Source organism: Triticum urartu, chromosome 1A, assembly GCF_056163025.1.
Source record: "Triticum urartu cultivar PI428250 chromosome 1A, HENAU_Tu73, whole genome shotgun sequence".
NCBI classification, from domain to species: Eukaryota; Viridiplantae; Streptophyta; class Magnoliopsida; order Poales; family Poaceae; genus Triticum; species Triticum urartu.
Window position 1 is genome coordinate 457,391,768 of NC_141873.1, and position 14,231 is coordinate 457,405,998.

General features: G+C 42.6%; 1 protein-coding gene across 1 annotated transcript; it reads right to left on the bottom strand.

The window, feature by feature from the left end:
- Window positions 1-6,775: 6,775 nt before the first annotated feature.
- Window positions 6,776-12,971, bottom strand: LOC147991675 (protein FAR-RED IMPAIRED RESPONSE 1-like). The gene is made up of 8 exons (XM_087538763.1): window positions 12,816-12,971; window positions 11,801-11,863; window positions 10,614-11,068; window positions 10,088-10,470; window positions 9,240-9,536; window positions 8,703-8,951; window positions 7,949-8,562; window positions 6,776-6,862 (listed from the first exon to the last, which is right to left on the bottom strand). Exons 1-8 carry the CDS (start codon window positions 12,969-12,971, stop codon window positions 6,776-6,778), a joined length of 2,304 nt encoding a protein of 767 aa, XP_087394889.1.
- Between the last annotated feature and the right edge of the window lie 1,260 nt (window positions 12,972-14,231).

Here is a 14,231-nt window from a genome sequence, read left to right on the forward strand (position 1 = left end):
CAGTTGGTTGTTGAAGATATTCGGAGTGCTGTTGTTAGGTATCAGCAAGGTACTAGCAGAGGAAAAGCTGTCACAGGCTGTGCCATTGCGCCGCTTCTTATGTATCTGGACTGCCTTATCATTGGCAAGACACCTAATATTGACTTGAGGACCCCTCGCATCAATTTCATGGATCAGGCCAAGCTTCTTGAGCTTGCTGCGGCTGACTTGGTCACGAAAGGTGATGATGACCCAGCCAACTGGGTGTTTGGGAGACTGCATGTGAGTCTTTCTATGCATTGTTCTTTCCTTGAACTTTTGGTATTGTCTTGTATATTTTTTGTTCCCATGTTCCTTCATTTGTTTTCTGACGCGTTGACTTTTGTTTTTGTATGAAGTGGAAGACACAGGCTGAGGTTGTGTTCTTTAGGTTTATCGAACGTCCTGTTCTAACTATGCCTCGTTCTGCCGGCCTAGGGAGTGGAAGTTCCCCAAGATTTGAATTCTCCCGGTATGTTAATACTGGTGCCCCCCTGTAGATCTAGGAGGTTCTTCTGCCCATGTGAGTGCTGCAGGTGGCATTTCTTGCGAGGATTTGTTTGAAGCTGCCAATGTTTCTCTGGTTAGGATTGACAGTCTTATTGAAACTGTTTGTGGGGAGTTGGCTCGTGTTCCTTCGACTGCTGAGCGTCTTAGTCGCGTTGATGGGATTCTTCCTCCCGGGCACGGGTTTGATGCTGAGTCTTCGAAGGAGGTCTTATGTATTGAAGCTAAATTTCTTGAAGAGCTTCGTCAGAGCACTTCCCACCTCCGGACTAGCGTTGGGCTGTTCAAGGAAATGCAGGATGCTCGTTGCAAGCCTTTTGAAGATGAGGCAAGTGTTGTTGTGAGACAGATTCAGAGGCAGGATTCTGTTCGTTTGGGTCGTGAAGGAGGCCACGTGGAGCATACCAAAGAGGTTTGCACTAATGTTCAATGTTAAATGTTAGCTTTTCAGTTATTATTGTTTGTGGTCATAGGTGAGCGTTGTTGATTTGATGTGTCGTAAACTGTTTCTTTTTTAGCACTAGTGTTCCTAGGTGACCTTATCTGTTTATTGAACCTGAACTTCAACTGCTATAGCACCTGAACTTCCACGACTTCGATGACTGGCCTTTTTTGTTCCCTTTTGTATCTTAGAGTAGTTTGATATCTGACCTGCTATGTTTACTGTATTTTGGACTTCCATTATGTGTCAGTTGTGATAGCTGAACCTTCTCTGATTGTGCAATCTGAACTTCTGCTGATTAGGTATTTGTTTTCTAAATGATTTTTTTTTATTTTTAGGCTGTTCATGATGATGCTAGGGTTGAGGAGGATGTTTTACCTGCGCATGAAGTTGCTCCTGTGCATGAGGCTGCCTCTGTGCATGAACCTGCTCCGGCTAGTGGCGTAATAGTTGATGAGGTTCATGGCAGTGAAAATGAGGTACCATTTTCTTATCCATTTTGTCTTGTTGCCCCTGAGACGGACTTGCTGCTCCTGTGCATGAGGTTCAGTCAGCCCGTTGTAATGACTTTCTGTTTCTTTTTGGAGCAGCAGAATGATGATGTTAGTGTTCCTCCAGAGAAGGTTGTAGACATGTCCGTCTCAGGCACCGGTTGCTCCGACGGGGTGGCCCTGACTGAACCTCAGTCGTCCATTGTCGCCAAGGTTTCAAATGCTGAGCAGGGCAAGACAACTAGAGACATCATTTTGGAGAAAGATGCTGTTGAGTCTGCTGTTGAAACTGGTGGTAGTGCTGCTGCAAGCACGGAGAAGTCTCCTGCAGCAGAGCCATCAGTTGATGTTAATGCTGTACAGGCACAACCAAAAGTTTTTCTTGTTTCAGATTCTCCAGCTGCTCCAGCTGCTGCTGGTGTCCTTCCTGACGATGCTGCAACGTCTGCTGGAGATGACGATGAAGATACCGAAAGCGATAGCTATGGAGAGGAGGTTGATCATTCCAGTGCTGCCACTAGTCTAGGCAAGGATCCATGAAGAGAGGAGCATGCTTCTCTCTTCTTTCCCCATTCCCTTCCCTCTTTGTTGTTTTGGTTTAGTCCATGATATCCCCTGTGAACTGCCTGTGTGGTCTAAGTTGAACTTCTGGTTTTGTTGTTTGTTGTGTGGGTTGTAAAGAATGTTAAGTGAACCTGTTTTCTATGTGAGTGGATGTTTGTAATGCATGGGTTGTGATGTCTATGATGCTGTGTTTTATCTTTTCTGATGTAGCAGCTGAGATGTGCTTATGTTTTGAATGTTTGTGCTTGAATGTTGGTCTTAATTGAAACTGTCGTGAATGTATGTGCTTTGAGCGTTGCTGTTAATTGCTATTTTCTTTTTGGTGAGCAGATAGTGACCTTGCTGTCGTGCGAAAGAAGGTTGATGACTTTTATTATAGTGTAACTAGGCTTAGGAATGACCGTTCCAAGAGGTGAGTGCAGCTGCTCAACATTTACATCATCCATGTACCCCTGTGAACTGCCTGTGGTTTCATACCTGAACTTCTCAACTCTATGTACCTAAACTTCTTATTTTTTTTGCTTCTCTGGCGCTGAACTTCTGGCCTCTTTTGTACTGTACTGCCTGTTGTGATATAGCTGAACTTCTGTGCTAACATGTGTTATGAACTTCCTGAGTTCCTGCTGCTTAACTTGTTTTACTTTCTATTCGCTTGTTTTTAGATCAATGATTATTTTCCAAAACAAGGAGTGTGAAGCTTCTGTTCAAGAAGTCGCAAAATCTTTTGGTCCTCGCGGAATGCTTACATCTAATGTGGCTGAGTGTGCACTCTATTGTCTACGTGCGAAGTACCAGGGATCGGATAAACTCATCCTGCCGTATTGGGTTTTTGTAAGTCAACCATATAGTGATTTCTTTTCTGTTTTGTTTCTTACCATTTTAGTTAAAACTTGTTCGTCTCATTTTTTTCATATGTTGGTGTTGTTTGCATTATTTTAGGACAAGATTTTCAGAGGTTAATTTGATTCCCGTGTGAGGAAGTACTTCATGGCGAGTGGTCCAGATAGCATGGATGCACATGATTTGGTATGCAATATCTTGTTCTTTGTCTCTGTATTAGTTTTGCAGTGCGATCCACTTTCTTTTGTATCGTTCTGATATTAATTCTCATTTTTAATGATTCGTGTGTTTATGATGCTTCAGGTTGTTTTCCCTACTTTTGACCCGCCTGAGCTTCCTGCTTCCATGGGTGGTGTCGGTCATTGGGTGTCGGTGTTCCTTGACCTGAAGAATTCAAGGTTCCAGCTTCTCGATTCCTACTATGGACCAAAATATGAATGTGCGGTACGCCTGTTTCGATAGATGACTAACAACATCAAGAGGCTTTGGAAGGATGCCAGCAACGACATGGAGACACCCTTCAGTCCTATTAGCATCAACAATTTCCCTCTGGATTGGATTGATGTCCCCCAGCAGCAAAAGAAGTATGAGTTCGACTTTTTCTCTTTTATCACATCTGTTTAACTGTAGTTGTACTTAAGCTACAACGTGTTTAATTCGTTGGCTTTCTTTTTCTATCCTAACACTATTTCCTTTTACTTCGTTTGATGGCAGTATCGACTACGGATTCTTCATGCTTACGAATGTTAATTCGTATCATGATGGGGTTCTTGCAAATTATTCCCATGAGAATATCGGGGATATCAGGAAGACATGGCTGTACTCAATCGCTTCTTCTAACCTGTTTGAGACAGACTTCCAAGCTCTGTTTGGCTAGTACACATGTAAGTATTTTGGAACTTGTACTGCTTACCTGCACTGCATCTTTTATTCTACCCGAAATTCATATTTTTCTTTAAACTTGGACTTTTGCTTGAGGTCTGGCTGGGCTGCTGGTTTCGGAAGGAGAGGAGCATTTTCTTTGTACATGAACTTCATTTCTATCTTTTTTAATTTTTCTTGTGTGTTTTGTTTTGCTTAAATGGACATGAGAATTTTCTTTTATAATTGAACTTTAGAGATGATGCCTTTCTATGGTTTTGTTAGCTGCAGTTGAATGATTTCCAGTTCATCAGTTTATCTTGAACTGTGCCTCTGGTTGTGCCTGAACTTCATTTAGTTTTTTACTGCAACTAATTTTTTTAGGTCAGCTTGAGTAGTAACCATGTCATCTTTATTAGTTGTACTGCACATTGTGATGTTCCTGTACTTCAGTTGTATTTTTAATGGTGATGTTTTCTCTTCCTTTTTTTCTTTGATAGTGGATCCATTGGAGTTGACCGATTACCACTACTCATTCCTCGGGTCACAGGAATACCAGCCTAGGGAGGAACGGATGAGTACAGCTCCGATAGAAGATGATAGACCTCGGACCCTCATTCCTTCCAAGTTGGGGAAGCAGGCTGGTGGTATTCGTGGTACTCCAAAAACCCCGTGCTACAGGAAGGCTGATGCAGTCGAAGCAGCCGAAGCAGAAGTGATTTCGTCCGATGATGATTTTGAGAAGATTGCTTACCCGAAGAATGCTAAATGTGCTGCTGGTACTGTTGCTGGTAGAGGTGGGAAGAATGCTGTCATCACCAGGAGGAAACCGGTAGTTGAGTCTGGGAACATAACTTCCTCCAAGAGAGCATCTAGATTGCCTTTGAAGTGGCGTTCTCCTGTCGCTCCCCTGAAAAAATACAGTTACCCTCATCTATCCGAGGCCCGGAAGTTGAAACAGTATGTGCTGAGTAAAGACGGTCTGGAGAAGTATTCTAAGTGAGTTACCCTCATCTGTCGCTGCCTTGCCTTGGAGTTGTAGTGTCTGAACTTCTGTTGTTGTATTGTCTGAACTGTCATTGTTGTAGTATCTGAACTTCTGTTTTATGTCTCCTCTTGCCTTTTGAGTTAGTGTCTGAACTTCTGTTTGTTGTTGTATCTGAACTTATAATATATTTTTTTACCATCCTTTTGTATTCTGCAGGACAAACTACTGCATGTTTACCATCCCTGCGAAGGTGAAGGGCAGCAGATGGAAGGAGACATAATGGATTATCTCATAAATTTGTGGAAGGATAAGCCGGAGACTTCCGAGATGTTCACTAGTGCTGACAGGGTTGTACTTAGTCCCTACTTCATACAGGTTTTAGTTCTTTGCACCCCTATCTCCTTTTTTTTGCCTTAGTTTTGTTGTAGTGGCATCTGGGAGGTGTTTTAATTGTGTTTTGGTGAATGCACAGTACTGCCTGGAGTATGATTTCTACGCCGCAATAGTTCCAAAGTTTGATGCAAAAAAATCTGCTGGTCTCCTCCCAATGTTTGTTTGCAAGGAAGAAGACCTTCTTAACGCAAAGCTGGTTAGTTTTTCATAACTCTTTGTTTTTTTAATTTCATGTGCATCCTTTTGCTGAGTTTGTCAAGAAGTTTTGTTCATGCCGGTTCTTCAGTACATATGCTTTATAGTTTGTGTTCATCGGTCCTTTCATTCTTGGCAGGTTTTCTTGATTCTATTCAAGCCAATTGGCACAACGGCGCACTACAGTGTGTACGTGGTGAATAGATATCGTGGGAGCATTGACATCCTTGATTCACTTTCTTACGATAATATGGAAACGTCGCGATCGAGTTTCCACGGGGACTGCCAAAATATCGTGAGTGTTTCTTAGCCTGAACCTCCTTTCACATTCTCTTGTTTGACACGAAGTTTATTATGCCTTGTGTTGACAAAATATGTTGTTGTCTCTGTTTTGGTAATACTGCTTGAACTGACTGTCATTTATAAGTTGAACTTCTGCTATTTTGTTTAGGTGGATCTTATGCAAGCGTCGCCTTTTTATGTACCTGAACTTAACTATTTTGGTTAACATGTTTTTGACTTCATCTAATTTTGTTATTTCTGGCAGATGAAGAGATTTGTTGGGTTGCTCGAGGAGGTGTACGATAAGGCTGCATACAAGGCGAGCAAGCAGCCTAACTAGGTGACTATTGCAAAGAGGCCGACTTTCATCGATGTTCCGAAGCAGAAGAGTAATGATTGTGGTTTCTTTGCCGTGAAGTTCAGCTCTTCATATGATGGCGATGAGATTGTTGAAGATTTTGGTGATGTGGAAGTATGTTCTGTCTTTTGTTCTTGTCTCATCATCCTTTGATTATTCTTGTGTGTTTTTGCTGAGACGCTCCTGCTGTGGTTTTAGATATCTGTTACTAAACCATCGTTTTCACTTTTCTTTTGTTTGCAGGCTGCTGCAGATGACTGGAAGGCTGAGTTCATGCACACTCTGATTTTTAGCGAGAAGAATGAAGTCGTGCGTTCAGAGCTCCCTAAAGAGATCCAGTCCTTTGGCCCGTGAATTCGAAGCATTAGTTTCATCTGTAGTTTTGATTTCGTATAGATTTTTAGGTTTGATAATGATTGGAACAATTCCGTAAAGATTTGGTTGTAAGAATGTTTTTAGTGATTTGTGTATCTATAGGTGCAGCACTATTACTTATGATATTGTGGACAAATGCATTTGGTGTGAAGAATGATTTGGCTTTGTGAATTTCAATGTACTGCGTCGTTTTTCAGTATCCATGTGTATAATGTTTTTGCCCCAACAGATGTACCTGAACTTCTGCCTCGGTTTTGGTTTAACTGCTTGATTTTTTTGTGTTGTTTATTTTCGGGCTCCCAACATATGATCGTAGACTTGAACTTCTGCTTTGAGATGTGGCTGGGCTGCTGGTTTCAGATGGAGAGGATATTCTATGTTGTGTAATGTATTGGTAATGTTCAACCCAACCAATATGTATGCTTTTGCGTAGAATCTATATTTGTTTTTTTGTGTTTTTTTCAAGTGCGGACGTATTTCATATGTGAATCTGTGCAGAAATATTGTTGACGTTTCTTTATCTTTTTGTCGGCATTGTACATGAACTTCTGCACGTATCCAAGTAGAACTTCACATTTGAACGCGTTGTCTTAGGCTTGCTAACCTTAGTTTATGCGGTGAAACTTTATTTTTTAAGCATATTTTTTCCTACATCGATTTTTATATACCAGAACTTCTTCTATAAGCTGACCTGAACTTCAATACTATATGATTATTTGCTGGTTTGCACTTTTATGGAATACAACACGAGCACCTCCTGCCATAATATACCAGGACTTCTGCAGTAAGCTTACTTGAACTTCACAGTATATGTTTTTCATGTTTGTTCTTGCTTGCACTTCCATGCAATACATCACCAGCACATCACTTCATCCCATAACATACCAGGACTTCTGCAGTAATATTACCTGAACTTCACAGTGTATATTTTTCATTTTATTACCGCTTGCTCTTTCATGCAGTACATCATCAGCAAAACACTTCATCTCATAACATACCAGGACTTTTGCAGTAATACTACGTGAACTTCACAGTGTATGTTACCGGGACTTCTTTGAAAGTTCAACAATAAAAGGGGATGACATAATATTTCTATACATTGACATGACATAAGTTTGCATTGTGTTAATTGACCTATTCTAACTGTTCATCAGCCTTGCGCTCCTCCTAGGCTTTGGTTGTATAGGTTTTTGCTTGACATGTACCTATTCCTCTTCATCGTCCTCTTCCTCTTCATCATCCTCTTCCTCTTTCTCTTCATCGTTCTCTTCTTCTTCGTCTTCCTCTTCTTCGACGGTGTCTTCGTCTTCCTCTTCTTCGACGGTGTCTTCGTCTTCGTCTTCCTCTTCCTCTTCCACCTCTTTCTTGTTGCTGACTCTGGGTTTTGCTTTCTGTTTCTTCTCTGGCTTTTTGCTTGTCTTTTCAGCATCTGCTCGCTTCGGGCATGTTCTTGCGTTATGTGGTTCATACTCCTTGCATATGCTACAAAGTCTGGTGCTTGCTTTCTGTGGGTGTGGTCCCTTCGTTTGTTCCATAACTTTGGGTTGCTGTTTTTGAGATTGTGGTTGCTTGACCTCCTCGGCATTGTTTCTTTCCAAGAGTGTTGGACAGGTCAGCTTGTTGTGTCCCGCAACCTGGTTGCACACACTACATTTCCTGTGTCCAAGTGACACTCCATTCTCATCGAGCACCACGACTCTTCCTGCAGGTGGTGCCTTTATTTGTGCTCTCTTGTCACTTTTCTTTGCTGCAGTAATTTTCTTCCTACCCTTTGTTTCAGAATACAGCGGCAGTTTCATCGTCTCTTGCTGTCGCTGCTCCATTGATCGGCCATCACCCTGCTTGCATTGGTTCGCTTCAGCGGAGGCGTTGAGCATTTCAGCTGCATAATAGTTAAGTTCATCTTCAATTTCAGCGTCCTCTTCAGCCATCTTTTCGTCAGCATCCGCTCGATTTGCTGAATGTATTGCATCAAGCTCTTCCACGAGTCTCTTGAGAACATAGTAGGCTCTGTCATACTGCTGGTCACATCTCATCGCTTTCTTGTTAACCATCAAATTCAGCTGCAGCAAGATGTCTTGCTTCGATAGCCTTGAGCTGCAATCCGATGCGGTTGTGTTGTAGTCCCTTGTATCAAAGGTTGGCTGTGATTTTGCAGTCTTTGTGTACCGTTTGAGGATATACTTGTTTGGAAATTTGTCAGGCTTTAGGTAGTCCAGTATGTTCATGATGTGAAGGCAGAACAGGCCTGCATTTTGCGATGAATGCAGAATACATAGTTTGTGAGCCAGCAATGAGTTTCATAAATTTTGATATGATACTACTAGTCTAGCTATTTAATGAGTTTGTTTTCCCGCTCACCTGTGTGTGTCCAGAGCTTGCATTAACACTCGTATATTTCATTGTCTGGGTCAGCTACAACCTGGAATTCATGCTTTGACCAGGAAAATCTTTCTTCATCATCATGGTCAGGCTTGTTGTGGTAGTACACAAGGTACTTAGTGGACTCTGCTATATGCTTTGCGCGAAATAGCGTGGCCTTTCTCATCCTATTCCTCATCTCGGTGTACACGGATCTCATGTACTTGATAGACATGTCTTCCTCGTAGCCTAAGTTGTCTTTGTCACAGGATTGGTCTGCACATGTCAAAAAGTAAGATATTAGTCGAAGCAGAATCATATGGGTTTCATTTTTTAAAATTCAAAGTGCACATGTTGAAGGTAAACAGAACATGATGGTGGTGTTTTGTACTTGTCATCATACCATGCTGGTCATTGTTTGCTCGTTCTCCTTCTGCATCCAAGTTTGTATGCAAGCATTGACCCGCCTAGCAAACTTGTGTAGGTTCTGGGTCCCCATGACAAACCCTTTCTTTAGCACGTGGTTCATGCTCTCGCTTTGTTGTGTGGAAGTCATTCTAGCACAGAAAATGTTCTTGTAATATGCTGAAATCCACATCTTCCTATCACTCCAGAGCTGCATCATCATCTGGTCGTTCTCCAGGTGGTACTTGTGCACGAGTTCAGCCCAGGCATCTTCAAATTCCATTGGCATCAGCGGCCAGTTCAATATAGCTGTGAACTCCTCTTTGAATGCTTTATACTTTTTGTACAGCAACGCGAGGTATTCCCTGTACTTCTTCAATATGTGCCAACGGCATAGCTTGTGGACGGTGTTTGGAAATGATTGTGGTATAGCTTTCGCCATCGATGGGCACTGGTCTGATTGAATTAAAAAAATTGAAACTTGATTCTTTTTTGTACTAATGGTGAACTTATGTTGCACAAGTAATTGAACTTCACATCTAGTAGTATGGCTATCTAAGAATGTCACATGTATTGTTTTCTTACAGCAGTGTTGCTGAACTTCTGTGGTACCAGTGCTTGAACTTAACAGTTAGTAGTATGACAAACTAGTAGTGTCACACTCAAAAATTTTCTTACAGCAGTGTTGTTGAACTTTTCTGTGGTAGCAGTGATTGAACTTCAAATAAATAACTATGTTTTTCTGAACATGCTACATATTTTTTATCTAACAGCTTCGTCCTTGAACTTCTATGATTCATGTACTTGAACTTCACATTCATAACTAATTTTTTTCTAAACATGTGACAGATAATTTTGCTTTCTGGTATTGCTAGTTGGACTTTTGTGCTAACAGTGGTTGAACTGCATTTTTTACATATTTTTCAGAAAAAACAAATGTACCCAATCAACAGACACCCATAGACTGAAAAAGATGATGAAACTTGAGGAGTTTTTTTTGAACTCACCTGTTAGAATGCAAGTTGGGTGCTTGTTGTTCATGCACCGTAGAAATGTATCGAACAACCACTTGAATGACTTTGCATCTTCGTCTCTTATCAGGGCAACGGCAAATATTGTTGACTGCAAGTGATGGTTTGTTCCAACAAACACTCCCAGGGGCATATGAAATCTGTTTGTCTTGTAAGTCGTGTCAAATGTTACGCAATCACCGAAGTCTTGATAGGCTCCTCGGCAGCTTGCATTGGACCAGAAAATGTTTTTAATTGACTTGTCCTTGTCCACTTGGATGTCATAGAAAAACTCATCATTTATTCCCTTCATGTCTTTGAAGAATGAAACAAGTTTTAATACATCATCCAAATCATCTTTCCTTGCATTCATGGCTTTCCTGCAAATCACACGCCAACATGCATTTGTTATTTTTGCTATCAAAGGGGTTGTGAGCTAGGATGCTATTTTTACATTGCAGCATGTGGGCGTTTGAATACTTACTGGTTTAGCAGGTCTCGTCCGGTCATGCTTAGGAAGTACCTTCCATCTTCATTTTCAGATAGCATGGACATGATTGTTGTGTGCTTGACATCATGGTACTGCAGGAGCTTTACATACTCCAGAATAGTGGGGTCATAATTCTTGTGTGAGTGCAAGAATACCAGCATGTCATCAGTTTGCATGAGCTGGTGATTATGATTGTACTCAATGTCCACTGCCACGCATGTGCCATCCTCCTGCACCTTCACCCTCATTCTTGCATTGCAGCCCGTCCTCTGTGATGTTTTGTTTCGCTTCCTGTTGGCCTCTGAAACAGAAGATGTGTGTATCCCTTGGAAGGCGCAAACAAAATACTTGTGGTTGTCATTTCCACCCGTCTTCCTGATTCCAAAACCAGCGTGCCTGGCGTATCTGTTATAAAATTCCCTTGCTTTCTCTACATATTTGAATCGCATCTTTAGTCTTGGTATTAGATAATCCGGTAGATCCGGCATCTGCAGAAAAAGAAAAAAAATCCAAACAGCACGTTAAAATGCAGTTTTATGAACTTGTTATTCTGGAGGGAGCAGAAAATATGCAGATAATACAAGATGCGTATATAAATATTTTTTGTTTCACTTACGTGCGTGTATGATCGCAACTCCGCCGGTGTCGGCTGTTGTCCCTCTGGGATGGGGCATGGCGGAGTAATCATAGCAGGATGCAGCAGTGGATCACGAGGAGGAAGGAGGGCTGAAGATGGCCTCTCTCTTGTTTGCGTCCTTTTTGCTTGAGGTGGTTGTGGAGGTATTGCGATCCTGGTCTTGGTTTGCTCTTTTGTTTTATGAAGCAATCCATCTACCTTATGCCCCGTAGAATTCTGACTTATTGCAGTAGCAGCAGGATCAAACGGTGGTAGTGTGCAGATCACTCTCCTCCGCGTGTGTGTTGTTGTTGGATTTTTCCTGGGATCCGGTTTAGTTGCTTCGCTTTGGCATTGATGAGGCACACCAGGATAACCTCTAGAGTTACACGCAGGACTTGAGCTAACCCCCTCCTCCATCTACGTGCTTGGGAGTCTGCTGGTGGATACAAAGAATCCACGGGGGATTTCCGGCGTCACCCAATTAGGTGGAGGCGCAAACCTGTGCGGATAGGGCTGTGACCCAGCATCTTGGAAGTATCCGTGTGTTTCGGGTGTCATCCATTTTTGGTATGACCCATTGAGGGGGTGGTGCAACATGTACAGGCTTTGGATTGTGTACTTGCTGCTGGGAACTTCTAAGCTTCTTCATGTGTCTCTCGTCTTGCTGACATAAAAGAAAAAAATGTCTATTAGCACACAAGTTATATCTGCATATACCTTTGTAACTGAACTTAGCATTATTCACAGCCTGAACTTCTCTATATAAAAGTGGTGAGAACCATCACACTATGCACTGAGCTGAGCATCTGCCAATGCCTTTGTACCTGAACTGAGCACCCTTCATAGAATGAACTTCACATCATGTTTTTAATTCTACAATATTTGATGACTTATATGTACCTGAACTGAGCACTCTCCACAACTTGAACTTCTTGTTTTGCAAAAGGGAAATACTGTCTACAGTTAAAAAACCTGAACCTTCATGAGTTTTTGAATGGTTGGACTGCTAGTGCATACCAACCTGACCTTCATGTCATATCACATGCATGTTCTATTTTCCTTTTTTTGCATAGAACCAGACACATACCAACCTGAACTCTAGCACACTTACTAGTTGAACTTCACATGGCTTTTTGCACATGTGAATGTGAATGCAGGCAGATTTTATAGTGTTTGTAGCCTGGACTGAGGCTCACATACTACCTGAACTTCACATGCCTATAAGCAGGCAGGCAGATTTTACAATACTGTTTTGTAGCCTGGACTGAGGCTCATACACTACCAGAACTTCACATGGTTGTAAGCAGGCAGGCAGATTTTAAAAAAGTTGTTGTAGCCTAGACTAATGCTCACACACCACCTGAACTTCACATTGCTGTAAGCAAATAACAAACTGAAGGAAGGAAGAAGTTTAACCATACCCTGGCTAGAAGCTCGGCCAACCTTTTTCCAGCAGGTGATAGGCCAGCTTGAGAACAATTCGTCATGGAGGTATGAGAGGAATTCGATGGCAATCCATGTCTTGCAGGGGGCGCAAAGTTCATCTACACGAAGCAAGAAGGTCAGAGAAGGCAAGATTGAGGAAGAAGGCAAGATCATGGAGGAAATTCATATACCGTTCTTAGATTTGAAGGCGCCACCGATGCGGCCTCCACCGCCGAGATGCTTCCTTGGGTGCGCTGTTCGCCGTAGGTTGCGCCTTGGCCGTCACGAGCACTGCCAAGTCGTCTGGCAGCGACGATGGACCGAGGATGAGGCTTCCGGAAGTCCATGGTGGCCGTTCGTCGCAGAAATCCGGCGGCTTCGCCGGCGTTCGCCGTCACTCGCTCACCCGCGCTGACGGTCGGGCAGGAGGTGGAGTTGGAGGGGGCGGAGCTCGATCCAGTCGGCCAGGATCTGGAGAAGGAAGGAGGCGCTGGATCCTGCGGATTTCCGGCGGCGAATCACGGTGGAGATCGAGGGGAGGAGCGGCGAGGAGGGGTTTGGGGAGGGGCGGCTCGATCGAGATCGGGGGTCCAGGTGGGATTCTGTCGGGATCGGGGTCCAGGTGGGATTCTGTCGGGCTGGGCCGGCAGTTCAGGGAAGTTCGGGAACCTTTCTTCGGGCTCTATATAGGGCTGTTGTGATCCAAATAGTTATTCTAATCCTGGGATTAGAATGGTGCCACTCTATATATATATTGTTGACCTTACCCTCGAGGTAAAAGGTTGTGGGGTGAAACTATAAGCCCCTATCTTTCTTTGTGTCCGAATAAAACTCTGTAACCACAAGTATTGCGTGAGTGTTAGCAATTATGAAGGACTAGATGATAGTTGAGTATGTGGACTTGCTTTTTAGCTCTGACATAGACTCTTTCCGATGTTATGATAAATTGCAATTGCTTCAATGACTGAGGTTATAGTTTGTTGGTTCTCAATAAGGTTTCTGATTCATACTTTTACATTGTGAATAGATCATCACTTGAACATAAGTAATCCTATGACAATATCTCTATATGTTGCTGTTATGAGAATAATCATGATGCCCTCATGTCCGTATTTTATTTTTATCAACGCCTCTACCTCTAAACATGGGGAGATATTTATTGTTATCGGCTTTCGCTTGAGGACAAGCGAGGTCTAAGCTTGGGGGAGTTGATACGTCCATTTTGCATCATGCTTTTATATCGATATTTATTGCATTATGGGCTGTTATGTCACAATACTTATGGCTATTCTCTCTTATTTTATAAGGTTTACATAAGGAGGGAGAATTCCGGCAGCTAGAATTCTGGGCTGGAAAAGGAGCAAATATTAGAGACCTATTATGCACAACTCCAAAAGTCCTAAAACTCCACGAAATACCTTATAATACATAATGAAAAATCCTCGCCAAAGATGAAGACCAGGGGGCCCACACCCTGTCCACGAGGGTGGGGGCGCCCCCCCTAGGGCGCGCCCCCTACCTCGTGGGCCCCCTGGTGTCTCTCCGATGACCATCTTCTGCTATATGAAGTCTTTCGTCGAGAAAAAAACCAGAAGCAACCTTTCGGG